The 13,702-nt window shown below is 56.9% G+C and overlaps 1 protein-coding gene across 2 annotated transcripts; it reads right to left on the bottom strand.

Moving 5' to 3' along the window:
• Positions 1-1,090: 1,090 nt before the first annotated feature.
• PARVB (parvin beta) lies at positions 1,091-13,500 on the bottom strand. 2 transcript variants are annotated; one of them, XM_038756345.1, is made up of 11 exons: positions 13,321-13,500; positions 11,216-11,318; positions 10,263-10,403; positions 9,518-9,633; positions 9,032-9,090; positions 7,153-7,172; positions 5,019-5,080; positions 4,445-4,513; positions 3,896-3,997; positions 3,034-3,106; positions 1,091-1,659 (listed from the first exon to the last, which is right to left on the bottom strand). In XM_038756345.1, exons 1-11 carry the CDS (start codon positions 13,396-13,398, stop codon positions 1,583-1,585), a joined length of 900 nt encoding a protein of 299 aa, XP_038612273.1. In that variant the 5' UTR covers positions 13,399-13,500; the 3' UTR covers positions 1,091-1,582. The 2 variants fall into 2 exon arrangements, with proteins under 2 accessions (XP_038612273.1, XP_038612274.1); XM_038756346.1 differs by lacking the exon at positions 13,321-13,500 and adding an exon at positions 11,555-11,578.
• Between the last annotated feature and the right edge of the window lie 202 nt (positions 13,501-13,702).

Consider the following 13,702-nt stretch of genomic DNA (forward strand, 5'->3'; position numbering starts at 1 on the left):
GTGCTCTTCACAAAAGCCACCCAGAACAGCATCTTCACACAGCAGGAGTCCAGTTCAGCACTCTGCACACAGTAAGCACCTAGTAGAGCACTGCACGGAGCAGGCTGCCGGTAGACTAAGCTCACTGTGGGCAGGGAAAGTGTCTGCTAATTCTGTTGCATTGTACTCTTCCAAGGGTTTAGTACAGTGGTCTGTTTGATTGATTGATACAGTGCTCTGCACAAAGTAAACACCCAGTACGGCACTCTGGACCTAGCAGGGGCTCAGTACAGCACTTAGGAGATCCCAGGCCAATGCTCCTGGGGGAAGGCGGGAGCGGTGTGCAAACGGGACCGGCCATCCCCCTCCCACCACCCATCTGCCTTGGGAGAGGCCCTCCCTGGCAGTGCTTGGGAGCTTGGGACAGCCCTTGGTCCCAGGAACACCCCCCATGCTGCCCTGAGTCCACACAACCACTGCTCAGAAAATTCTCCCCTCAAAAAAAAATCTTCCTTATCAGAATGTGAAGTGATGACTGGTAGCCTTCGGGCCACTTGGCCAGTTTGGGCGAGGACTCTGGGGCATCCCTCACCCCTCAGAATGTGTCTGGCCCCACGCTGGGCCTCTAGGACCTCCAAAAGCCAGAAGTTGAGGCAAGCTGGCCGCTAGCCCAGATTGATTGATTGATTGCTTACGCAGATCACCAGCCTCAGCAGGCACAAACCATGATCATTGTTGACTCTTGTGGAGGCAGGAAGTGCAACAAAGGGTGGGCTATGCTTTCTGGGAAGGATTCCTGAATTGGGTAGCCAGAGGCTGCAGTTTGGTGATCTTTGCCATTTAAATCCCAGCTACCAACGCCCCCTCCACCTTGGACATCTCTAGTCTTGGACTTGGGGGGCCCTGGGAGGGATTCCAGGAGCCCCTGGGAGTGCTGGGAGGGGGGTGTTCTGAGAAGCACCAAGGAAATTTAGGGAGAACTCTCCTTTTAGGCGGGAGGCAGAGAGAGACTACGCCAAGGCTTGCAACTGGTTCACATGAAACAGGGACAAAAATTGGCTTTTTGGGCAAAGAAACAGATTCGATTTCAGCCTTGCAAATAGTTTTCTCTCAATGTATTAGGCCGCAAAAATACAAGTCTGACTTGCACAAGTAAATCCCAGAGCCCATCTCTCTGCCTCAGTGTCTCTCTATCTCCATCTCCTTCCATCTCCCCAATCCCTCCAGTCACTGCCACCTTCCAACAGCTCCAGCCCGCCCAGAGGAGAAGGAGGAGGAGGAGGAGGCAGCAGCTTCCAGGGCTTCTGTGGAATAATCAGAGCCAAGCTGGGCAACCCAGTCCTGCTGCGGTGCAGCTCCCAGTGCCCATTCTCTGAAGCTCAGCCAGGAGGGCTGGGGCGGGTGAGGAGGAGTGGGCACTGCAGGGCACCGGGCCCTGGAAGGGGTGAGGTCTGGGGTCCCAGCAGGCCAGGCATGGAGTAGTGGGGTCAGGAACACAGGGGAGTGTCAGGGAGGGTGGTGGGCAGATAGCAGCTCCGGGATGGGGCAGGGATGAGGTCGCCCCACAGGAGAGGCTTTGGGGACGCCCTCACGGGTCACTCTGTCACTCAGCATTCTTGTACCGGACGTATAGGTTGTTCAGGACCCGCAGGGTCGACCTCAGGTTCAGGTTGACAATGTCTGTGGAAAGAAAAGTCAGGGTTGGGGCTGGGATCCAAGCGGGACCCTCCGCCGCCGCCCCCACCCTGACAACTTCCCCACCGAGCCCCACCCACACCCTCCCTGCGGCTGGGCACCCCCATCACAGAGAGGAAGCCTGGGGGCTAGGGTTGGTTTCAATCAGTCAATCAGTGGTATGTACTGAGCATTTACTATGTGCAGAGCACTGAACTAAGCACTTGGGAGATTATAGTATAACAGAATTAGCAGACATGTTCCCTGCCCACAATGAGCTTCCAGTCTTGAGGGCCTGGATGATGGGAATTTCAATCACCGCTTCTTGGATGGGAGCGGGAGGATAGGATGGGAAAAGATGGAAGGGATGGGGAGGCAGAGGAAATGGGGGACAGTGGCAGGGAGGGGAGAAAGTGAAGGGGCAGAAGGGATGGGGAGTCACAGGATCCAGGAAGGGCAGGAAGGCCCTGCCCCATGGAGAAAGAGGAAGGGAAAACAGGACGGGGCAGCCAGGGACAAGAAACCGGAACTTCCCTGTGACTGGTCACCCCAGGGTCATCGGGATGGACAGATATGTGTTTCCAGACAACAAGCTGGGCTTGGCCTCCTGTCAGAGGGGGTGGGGGGGGTCAAGAGGCAGAGGCAGCCAGTGACCTGACTGTCCCCCCGAATCATCAGCCCCAAAACTCCTGGGCCACCCCCAATCACTCGTATTTATTGAGATATTACTACGTGCAGGATTATGGCAGAAGACAGGACGTTCTGGAGAAAATATATCCACAGAGTCGCTATGAATCGGAAACGACTCGGAAGCACTTGATAATAATAATACTATGTGCAGAGCACTGTATTAATTGCTTAGGAGAGTACAGTGTAACAGAATTAGCAGACATGCCCCTCGCCTACAGGCAGCAGCCCTGGCATGAGACCCCAACTTAGTGGTGTTCAAGTGGAGGAAGGGATGAGGAGAAGGGTAGACTGTGAGCCCACTGTTGGGTAGGGACTGTCTCTACATGTTGCCAACTTGTACTTCCCAAGCGCTTAGAACAGTGCTCTGCACACAGTAAGCGCTCAATAAATACGATTGATGATGATGACGGGTTGGGGGGAGGAGGATGATGGGGAGGAAGTGAGGTCTTCTGAAAAAGTGCAGGGCGACCCCAGAGCCTGTGGCGGGGATTGGGATTCAAGCAGACTGACTTTCCCTTGTAATCAATAGCACCTCGGCACACACTTCATTCCACCATGCCCACCATCATCTGCAAGCAATATGGCCTTGTGCCCAAGGTCCACAGCTAATGTCTTCCTTGGCCAAGCGGGGCCAGAGTGGGGCAAGAGTGGGGTCAGAGAGGGGTCAGAGCAGGACCAGAGTGGGGCTACCTTCAGGGAGAGTTTCAGGTTTCTTGAGTTCGGCGTCCTGCATCAGCTCGAAGGCCAAGGCGACATTGTGCACCTGCCCGGGGACAGTCATGGAGGTGGGTCCCACAGGGCAGGGGCCAAAACACCCAGAGCAGAAGTGGTAGGGGAAGGGGGAAGAGTCCTGGGGCAGGGGTGGGGGTGGGGGGTGGCACCCCAGAGGGCAGGAGGGGAGGAGGCCGGGATCCTGGAAAGGTTTGTGTGGAGGGACTCGAACAGGCTCACACTGGGGGTGATGGTAGTGGTGGTGGGGGGGGGGGGGGGTGTCCCTCCTCCCCCCACCACTTCTGCTCCAGGCCCTGCATTCCCACTCTCCCCTGGCAGAGCCACAGAGTCGGTCCAGGTCAGAAGCCCAGGCTAGCCTGAGTCAAAGGTCAATGAAGGCCGTGTTAACATCAAAGGTTACACGGGAGAAGGGTCACAGTTCCCAGGTGCCTTCCTGGAGGGGTCTGGCCCTCCCTGCCCTCCCTGTGCCCTTACCCGCCCTCCCCCTGGACTTGAATCTGCACCCTTGAGCACGTGACATTCACCCCACCCCCACAGCACTCATGTCCATATCCTTACACTCTGCCATTTCCCCTAGCTGTCATTTACCTTAATGTCTGCCTCTTCCTCCAGACTATAAACTCCTTGTGGGTAGGAACTGTATCTACCTATCTCTGCTGTACTGCACTCTTCCAAGGTCTTAGTACAGTGCTCTGCACACAGTAAGTGTTCAAAAAATACCACTGACTGACTGCCTTTGCGAGCCATGTCCTTCCCCTCCTCCCTTCCCCTCCCTGATCCCCAGCAGGCCCCCCGAGGTGAGGCGGTGGTGACCCCTGACCTTGTGCTCGAAGCTTTCAGGAGTGAGGTAGAAGTGATGCAGTGGGATGAAGTAGTGTCCCAGGATGCCCATGAGCAGGACGAGGTAGACACCGTCAGCAAACTGGACGGAAAGCAGAGTGGGAGCTGGGCCTCGGGGCGGGGTCCGGGGGCAGGTGGCCCGGGGCCCAGAGTGAGGGCTGGGGCAAGGACAGGATGGGCAGCTGCCAGGGGCCAGCAGTTGGGGTTGGGGCCCGGGACCTGGTGGCCACCCTCTTTGCCTTGGGCCCCAGCAGAGGGACAGACAGGACCAGAGCTTGTCCTTAAACCTGGACTTCTTGTGTGGACTTGGCCGGCCAGGCCCCAGCCCACCTAGGGTACGGAGTGGGACCGAGAGGGAGATGGGAGGGGTTGGATCCAGGGGCCGCTTTGGGTCATTTCAGCCCCACCCACAAACTCTCAGGTCTGACCGGAGACTTGGGGTGGGCAGAGTCCGGCCCAGACCGCAGAGGAGCCATCCCAGGCCCCCCCGGACCACAGCGGGGCGATCCCGGGGCCCCCGGCTTGGCACCTGCGTCTCCAGCTCCGTCACTTCCAGGTTCAGCTTGTTCAGGTGCTTGTTCACGAAGATGATGAGAGACTGACGGGTCACGGCGAGAGGGAGACGGCCAGGGTCAGGGCTGGAAAGACGTGGGCCCCACCCAGCTGGACCACCCCAACCCCGGGGACCCCCTGCCCACAGCCATCCACTCCCCACCCCACACCGAGACTCTACGCTTCTGCAGAAAGGCTCACTTCACTCTTGGAATGGGAAAGCTCCAAACTGTCAATCAAATTCCGCGGTGAGCACATGTGAGTTTGTGTGTAAACATACATGTGTGTACTAGTGTGTGTGAGCATGCACCTGGGTAACAAAAGCAGAGCCCTTTCCCTCCAGGACTGGGGACCCCCTCGAGGACCATCCCCAAGTCCAGCAATACAAAGCTCCTTCTACCCCCGTACTGACTGGACGGCCCAGGCCTCCGGCCACCCGCCCTGCCCCTTAACCGTCCTGGGACAGGCCTGCGGCTCCAGCCACCATCCACTGCCTTGCCCACCCACCCTCCCAGAGGTGGACGAGAATCCGAACTGCCGCCAGGGTCTACCTGTTTCACCATGATGAGTTTATCCGGGGCATGGTCAAAGAGGGTGTCCATGGCATCCCGCTCTGGGGTGGAGCAGAGAAGAAAACACAGGGGGGGTTAACACAGTCATGTCCCGCCCCCACTGACCTGGCCAGTCGGGCAGTCAGAAGGGCTGGGAATGGCACAGCCCCCTGCCACCTCACCATGGTCCTAGTGGGGAAGCAGGAAAACCGGAGAGCTCGGACTGGCCAGCCACCTGAAGACCAAGGGCAATCGGCTTCCCATGGGGCTGGACTCACCCAATGGCAGGATCTGAACACTGGGGAAAGGAGCTCGGGGAGCAGGGAGGCAACATGGCCCAGGGGGAAGAGCCTGGAACCTGGAACCTAGACCCAGGTTCTAGCCCCTTCCCCGCTGCGAGACTCTGGGCAAATCATTCAACTTCTCTGGGCCTCGGGGGCTTCTTCTGTCATATGGGGAGAAGATCCCTGCTCTTCCTCTCTGTTAGACCCTTCATCCTGTGGGAGACAGGGGCTATGTCCAATCTGGTTGTCCTAGATCTGCCCAGTGCTTAGCACAGGGCAAGCACTTCAAAAACAACATTATTGCTCATCTTACCATTACTATTTTCTAAATACATCTAGATTTTTCTTAAAGCTCCTCCTATACAGTTGCCTACTCATCCCTCCCAGCCCTGAAGAACACAGTCCCGCCTACCATTCCCCACATCTGCCAAGGGCAGTGCCCTGGACCCATGAAGGCATTTTCAAGCATAATGGCCCATTCTGTTCTCCGCAAGGTCCGGGACTCAGCACCAGGGGCACAAGGCCTGGCACTGGCATTCTGGAGGTCCAGGAACTGTTCTAAGTGCGGGGGGATATTCAAGCTAATCAGGTTGGACACAGTCCATGTACCAAACAGGGCTTACCATCTTAATCCCCATTTTACAGATGAACTGAGGCCCAGAGAAGTGAAGTGACCTACCCAAGGTCACATGTAGACAAGTAGAGGATCAGGGATTAGAACCCAGGTCCTTGCAACTCCCAGGTCCATGCTCTACCCATTAGGCCAGGCTGCTTCTCTACCATGCTGTGGTTCTAATCCCGCCTCTGCCCTGGCCTGCTGTGTGCCCACAGCCAACTCACTCAACCTTTCAGGGCCCTGGCTGTCTTGTCTGAAAAATGGGGCAGATAATATCCAAGAGGGAGGGAACGCGCAGACGGGGTACTGCGCTGGAAAATGAAAAGCTCGGCCTCTTGGGTACTGACTTTACCAGCAAGGGCCACCTAATGCAAAGGGAATTTAATGAAAAGAAATAGGGCTGGTGGGAGAGATTTCTTTGCTCTTCTAGGAATGCCTGGCTCTCTCCTTGCCGCCAGCTGTGCTGAAATGCTGTACTGGGTGTGGAAATCAAAAACTATCACACCTCATTTTCCACCCCCTGAAATCTCCACAACAGAAAGTGCTCCCCAACAGAGAGGTTATTAAAGACACACGTTTTCTGGAAGGCCTGTTCTTGCTGTGATTAGCAGACTCTTTCCCTAGCATGCACACGCCTGGACCGTCCTTGCTCACCCAGCGGGCACTCGCTCGGACCACCCTTTTTCCCCTAGCGTACACATTTCAGATCCATTCTTCCTCCCCTAGTGTGCACACACCTGTACCATCATTCTTCCTTTCACATGCACACGGCTGGACCACTTCCCTTCTCCCACTGTGCAAACGGCTGGGCCATCCTAGCTCACCCAACATGCATATGCCTGGACCATGCTTTGTCCCCTAGTGTGCACACACCTGGACTGTCCTTGCTCATTTCAGTACGCATATGCCTGGACCGACCTTGCCCCACCCACTCCCCCACCTCTCTGTCCTATGAGTTAGGGTGGAACATTTTCTCATCCCAGAGAATTCTGCCCGAGACTGGAGGCTTGTGAGCTCAGAAACGTTTTTCAGCCCTGGGGACCAGGAGCTGTTTGTTTTTGTTATTGTTTTTTCAATTTATTTATGGCATTTGTTAAGCACTTACTCTATGCTTCATCACGGAAGGAGGGGAGTTGGGGGAAGGATCCTGGGGGGGAGGGGGACAGGATAAAGGGGAGGGAGAAACCCTGGGCTCAGCCACAGGGTGTGGGGGGACTTTCAGAAAACTACTCACTGTATCGCCCCATCATCATCCTGTGAAAGAGAGCAGCAGAAAGCACTGGGTTAATAACAATAATAATGGTGGCATTTGTTAAGCGCTTTGTGTGTGCCAAGCCCTGTTCTAAGCGCTGGGGTAGATACAAGGTAATCAGGTTGTCCCACATGGGGCTTACAGTCTAAATCCCCATTTTACAGATGAGGGAACTGAGGCACAGAGAAGTTAAGTGATTTGCCCAAGGTCACCCGGCTGACAAGTGGCGGAGTCAGGATTAGAACCCATGACCTCTGACTCCCAAGCCCGGGCTCTTGACACTGAGCCACACTGCTTTGGCTAGGGTGAAGCCGCATCACCAACTGGGATGAATGTTTGAGGAACAGAAGCAGGGGACTGATCGATGACTTGACTCTCCAGAGGGGGAATCAATTCACACCCCCGCACTCTGTCGTGGCTCTACATAGCACCACCACCAACCACAACCCTCACTACATCCACCCCAGAGCCCTACAGGCTATTCAACGGGTCAGCGGGTAGCAACGGGCGATACTTCTCCCAGTTGTGTAGCAGGCTGAACCCTGGCTAAAGGGGATGTCCGAGCAGCCTAACTGACTGACGACATCGATCACCTAAGAGACCGTCAGCCAACCCCACCTCCGTGGAGGTGATGCTCAAATGGCGAAACACGCCTTGGGTTTTGTGTCCTCAAGTTACGGGTTTGGAACTGCGAATAGAGCTCCATGAACCATGCTCTGCTAACAGTGCTCTGCGAACCCTGCTCTAGACAGGAGGGTGAACGTCAGGGCCGAGATGGAGAGTTTAACACATGAAGACCCACCGTTGACTCAGTCAGCGAAGTGACAGAATGGGTAGAAGGAGTTAGGGCCCCCTGCTCCTTACAGCTCAGGAAACAGAGGTCGAGGAGAGTGGGATCAAACTCTCCCGAGAGGTGCAGAACAAACCAGGATGGCTGAGAATGGGGCCCAGGCACTCCCGGTCTGAAGGGGCCAGTACAGCTGGTCTCTGGGCCACTCCCCCAAGACCCACTGATCCTTCCTTGGCTGCCCAGGGGCTGGGATCTGGCCTTCCTTGGTAGCCTATTCCAGTGATCACCACTTCTTACGGCAGTCTGGAGGTCCCCCTTCTTGCCTAGCCTGAGTTTGCATTGTTTCGGGGAAGCCCATGGGAACTGCAGGCCCGGTCTTACCCACAGGGACCCCACACATATAGAGGGCTAGATTGTCTGGCCTTGAGCTCGCCCTTCCCTAAGATGGGGAAGCCCAAATCCTTCTCTGCTTCCATGCTGGGCCAGGGCTCCAGGCAGGGGACCTCTCTGGTCCCTGCTCACTGGGCCCTCCCTTGTTTCTCCAGCCCCCAAGGTGGTGGCAGCTGCCCAGAGTGGATCCGACAGAGAGGACTGACCACAACCAAACTTGGTGAGAAGAGAAATCACTGGGCAGGTCACCCTTCTGCTACTGCATCTCAGATTCATGCTGGTTTTTACAAAACCGGGACCTGGGGTTGGGGGTGGTCAGCTTTGGAGTCCACTGTGATCCCCAGATCGTCTTCTGTTCTCCTCTGCCCTGGTCAAATTTTCCAAATTCTAGATCTTTTGTCCCTATAGCTTTTTGCCTGTTTCTGAGGTCCCTTTCCCCATCAGCCTGGGTTCTCTGTGCTGGGTCCCTGTCTTCTGAGATGCCAGTAGCCCAGGGCTCTGTGGGGGCACCCTGACTGGCCAGACAGACAGCAGGCGCCTGCAGTGAAGGTACAGGGGGACCCAGAGCCTGGGTCCCAGGGGGATCGGCACGGTGTCTCGCAGTGGCTCCCCAGAGTTGGGGGGCTCAGGACCTGGTGTTTCTGGGGGTCAACGTGGGAAGGCGGGGGGCTTCCAACTTACTCGGTTGAGGTGGTCAGCTCCTCGGTGACTTGGGTTGAATAAAGCACACCTTCTCGCTTCTAGAAACCAGAAAATTAGAGAGAGTCAGGGGAGCAGGCCAGAGGAGAGTGGGGAGTGGCCAGGTGTGGGGGAAACCCAGGCACTCTGGCTCCCAGCACCCCCACACTGCCTACCAGCTTAGGGCAGACTCTTACAGTTAAACCCGGGGCATCTACTATGGTCAGTGCTCTATATGGGGTTCCTGCTGTGCACAGAACACTGTACTGGGTGCCGTGGGCAGAGTGCTTTATCAAGCACCTGCTGTGGGCAGAGCACTGTACTGAGAGCCTGCTGTGGGCAAAGCGCTGTACTGAGTGCCTGCTGTAGGAAAAGAGCTGTACAGGGTGCCTGCTGTGGGCAGAGCACTCTACCAGGCACCTGCTCTGAGGAAAGCACTGTGCTAGACAGCTACTGAGCAAGGAGCACTATCCAAAGCACTGGACTCACCCGGACCACCACGACTTGGACGGAGACGTGCTCAGGGAGCCGGATGGGTACTTGGAAGTGTGTGACCAGTGTGATCAGCAGGTGCAGGGTGGCCACCAGGTTCTTGCTGTGGATGGCTGGGCCAGGAGGACCGGGGGAAAGAGGAAGGGAGGAACTGGAGGTGAGCTGCGTTGAGCAGGAAGCCAGAGCCAGGGGGAGGGTGTCCACTATGGGCACAGAGCACTCTGTGCTGGGTGGGGAGGGCATTCTTGTCCAGGTGTGGGCCAGCAGGGGGCAAGGCACAAGGGGCAGCCTCCAGGTGGCTCCCAGGGGGAGGAAGGAGAAGACCCCCACCAAACGGTCACTTTACCAATCACTGATGTTTATTTGGCACCTACTATGTGCAGAACACTGAACTAAGCGCTTGGGAGCGTACAATACAACTGACACGTTCCCTGTCCACAACAAGCCTACAATCCAGAGCTCCAAACCAGCTCCGGGCACTGTTCCCTCGACATCGACCGTGGCCCCAGGGCCTAGCCCGGGCAGAGGAAGAAGTGACTCACCGGGTGAAGGGAACGAGGGCGCTGAAGTGCTGGCGGCTCTGTCCGGCACACCCCTCCCCTGCCAGCCCCTCTGTCTGATGCGGCACTGCCCCCTGCATCGTCCATGCCCCAGCAGTGGATAGCACAGCTGCAGAGCCACAGCAGGCCTGGCACAGCTCCTGTGTCCGTGGCCTCCCCCACCCCGGGCCACCCTTCCTCACCGTCCACAGTCCAGCGTATGGGCCGGCCGTGGGGCCGCAGCAGGCCCTGCACAGCTTCTAACACCGTCTGCAGCTTCTGCTTCTGCCCGATCTCCGACTGCGTCACCTCTGCCACGCTCAGCTTGAGGCCGGACAGCTTCTCTGCGGGGACAGGGAACAGAAGACAGACAGACGGACAGAGGTCAGGAGCCAGGGGCCAATCAGGGAAGCAGACAGATGGGGCCCAATAGGCAGTCAGTGGGGCAGGGCACAGGGGACTGGCCCGAGGTCACACAGGTTCCCTTGCTCTGCCGGCCTCAATGTTCCCTTCTAGAAAGTGGGCAGAAGGCCGGGCCTCAAAGATGGTGGGTGGCAGGGAGGGGCAGGCTTTTCCAATGAGCCTGGTTCTTGGGCAGAGGCTACAGATCCAGGGGGGACTGAGTGAACTCCAAACCCCGGCTCGCTGAAGAATTGGGGGTCGGCAAGGATGGGGTGGGGCAGGGTGGGTGAGGGGCCAAGGGGACTGGATGGAGGGCAGTGGCGGGATTGGAAGATGGGGATTGGGGGTGGGGGATGGGAGGGAGCAGGATGAGTCAGGATGGGGCGGGCACTGACGGGGCTGGACTCAGGGGACAGGTCAGGGCAGGGCGGGGTGGGCGGGGGCCTGGCTGATTGGGATGGGATGGGACAGGGCGAGCTGGGTGGGGGCCCGGAGGGGCAGGTGGTGGGACAGGATGGGGCAGGGCAAGACGAGTGGTGGGGGGGACCAGGCAGGGGAGCTGCGTGGGGGACAGGAAGGGGACTGGGGAAAGGTGGAGTGGACGGCAGGGGGACTGTGCAGTGGGGATGGGATAAGGCAGGGTGGAGTGGTCGGCAGGGAGACCAGACAGCAAGTCTGGGTCTGGGCAGGCTGGGGCAGGGGGCTGGGGCACTGTGGGGGACAGGGGGCGGGGGCCCGTGGGCTACTCTCTCACCCAGCAGCTTGTGCAGCACCTGGCCATCATACAGGTCCTCCTCCAGTTGCTTGACGATGACCCTCTCCTTCGCCAGGACCCCATTCATCCAGTCCGTCAGCACCTGTCACACATAGACCCCACCTCTCTCTCTCGTTCTCTATCCACCCCCTCTCTCACACACATGCATGTACATGCATACCCCAACACGTGCCATGCATACACACACACATCCACGACTGCCCTGCATATCCCACAGCATGGTCTATGTGGCATGGGGTTTGGGGTGGTTCAGAGAAAGGTGGAGACAAGGGAAACTGGGGATACAGAAAGCAGCATGGATCTGAGAGTCAGAAGGACCTGGGTTCTATCATCTTCGCCACTTGTCTGCTGTGTGATCCTGGGCAAGAGACTTCACTTTTCTGGGCCTCAATGATCTAATCTGTAAAATGGGGATTAAGATTGTGAGCCCCATTTGGGACACGGATTGTGTCCAACCTGATTAGCTTGTATCTATCCCAGCGCTTAGAACAGTGGTTGACACATAGTAAGTGCTTAACAAATACCGTTATCATCATCATCAGGAGGAGAGAGAAGAGGGGAGGAGAAAAGAGGAGGCAGAAGGGAGAAAGCTGCCAATCAGGGTCTCTCAGGCCTTGACTGGGGACTCTCAGGGGACAGGGAGGCGGTTGGACGGGGCCAGAGTCCCGGGCTGGACCAGACCCCAGCCCGGGCATCTGATCAACAGGTTGTGTCTCTTCTATTCTTAATCCACCCAATATTTGAAAGCACTCCCAAAATCCCCTTAAGCCTTTTGTTTTCCAGGCTAATATCTTTTCCCAGGGACCTTATTGTCCAATAAAGCCTAAACGGACTGCCTCCACCCACACAGTCTCCTGAAATGTGGATTTAATATTGGATTTGGAGCAAAGCTAAAGCATCTTACCAGGGGGAGAGGGAGAGGGACAGTGACAGGGATCTGCAGCTCCTATGGGGTAAACAAACCCAGAGAACAATAATAATAATGATACTTTTTAATGCTTACTTTGGGTCAAGCACTGTGCTAAGCACTGGGGTAGATTCAGGATGATCAGATCAAACACAGGCCCTGTTCCACCCAGGGCTCGGAGGGAGGGAGGGGAGGGGAGGGGCAGGATCTGTACCTCCACTGAAAAAAGGAGGGGACTGAGGTGCAGAAAGGTTCAGCGATTGGCTCCAGATCACTCAGTAGGCCATAGGCAGAGTTGGCACTAGAACACAGGTCAGTCAGTCAGTCAGTCAGTCGGTCATATTTATTGAGCACTTACTATGTGCAGTGCACTGTACTAAGTGCTTGGGAGAATACAATACAACAGTAAACAGACACAGTCCCTGCCCACAAAGAGCTTACGGTCTAGAAGGGGAGACAGACACTACCACAAATAAATAAATCACAGATATGGACTTAAGTGCTTGGGGCTGGGAGAGGGGATGAATAAAGGAAGCAAGTCAGGGTGATGCAGAAGGGAGCTGAAGAAAAGGAAAAGAGGGCTTCTTCAGGGAAGGCCTCTTGGAGGAGATGTGCCTTCAATAAGGCTTTGAAGCCAGGGAGAGTAGGTCTCCTGGCTGGCAGCCCTGGGCTCTGCCCACCACCACCAGGCCACGCTGTCTACCCAGTGCCAGGAGTCTGGCTCCACCCCTTCTTTTCTCTGGGCCCGGAAGTCCAGTTTCCTCCATGCCCCCACCTCTGCCCTGCTGCACCTGCCAGGGCCACCCCCTACCTCCCTGCTCCTTCCCCACCACAGTCTGATTTCATTTCCCCTTTCTCCACACACCCTGCTGCCAACAGTGCTTAGAACAGTGCTTGACACATAGTAAGTACTTAAAAAAAAATCACAAAAAGAACCTCTAATGGCCCTGCTGACTCCAGCCCAGGGCCCGCTACAGTTCCGCAGTGTGAGGCATCCCATCACCCCCGCCCCAGGGAAGCGCCCCCTGCCTCCAGCCGGAGAAGTCCCCCCAGGTCCTCAGGCCACCCCAACAATGCTTTCCCCACCCCTAAGACACTCCCCTCCACCATGCCTCCCCTCAGATAGCTCTCCCCGCCCCCATCCCAGGGGTACCCCGCCCTGCGGTCCCCCAGCTACCTGCAGCAGCTCCTTGAACCGGCTGTCTGCTTTTGAGTTTGGATCAATCATTTTCCGCTCTTCATTCTCCTCTGCCATGGCACAGAAGACAGTGGGTCAGGGCTGGTTGGAGCAGGGTCAGAGAGCAGGGTCGGAGCCGTGTGGTCCGGTGTTCAGTAACACCACTGGCGCCTACACACGCCGGGTGCTGGGGCAGCCCAGAGGGAAGTTGTCCCGGGAGAGTCAGCGTCCTGGGCCCCCACCCACCCACCCAAGCTCCAACACAGGGGATTTTTCCTTTTGCAAAACAAGAGGCGTCTTGATGACATGGACTTTTTCCCTGAACTGGGGTGTCCATGTGACATGGGGTGAGCTCGGCCAGCCGGGGATTGTCCACCCCCAC

Source organism: Tachyglossus aculeatus, chromosome 14 (genome assembly GCF_015852505.1).
Source record: "Tachyglossus aculeatus isolate mTacAcu1 chromosome 14, mTacAcu1.pri, whole genome shotgun sequence".
NCBI classification, from domain to species: Eukaryota; Metazoa; Chordata; class Mammalia; order Monotremata; family Tachyglossidae; genus Tachyglossus; species Tachyglossus aculeatus.

Bases quoted from the DNA above. Each gene is read 5' to 3' on its own strand.
- PARVB (XM_038756345.1), bottom strand. From the start codon at position 13,398: ATGGCAGAGGAGAATGAAGAGCGGAAAATGATTGATCCAAACTCAAAA. The intron at 10,404-11,215 runs GTGAGAGAGTAG...CTGTCCCCGCAG, and splicing joins GGTGCTGCACAAGCTGCTGG to AGAAGCTGTCCGGCCTCAAG. The intron at 9,091-9,517 runs GTGAGTCCAGTG...TCTGGTTTCTAG, and splicing joins TCCAAGTCGTGGTGGTCCGG to AAGCGAGAAGGTGTGCTTTA.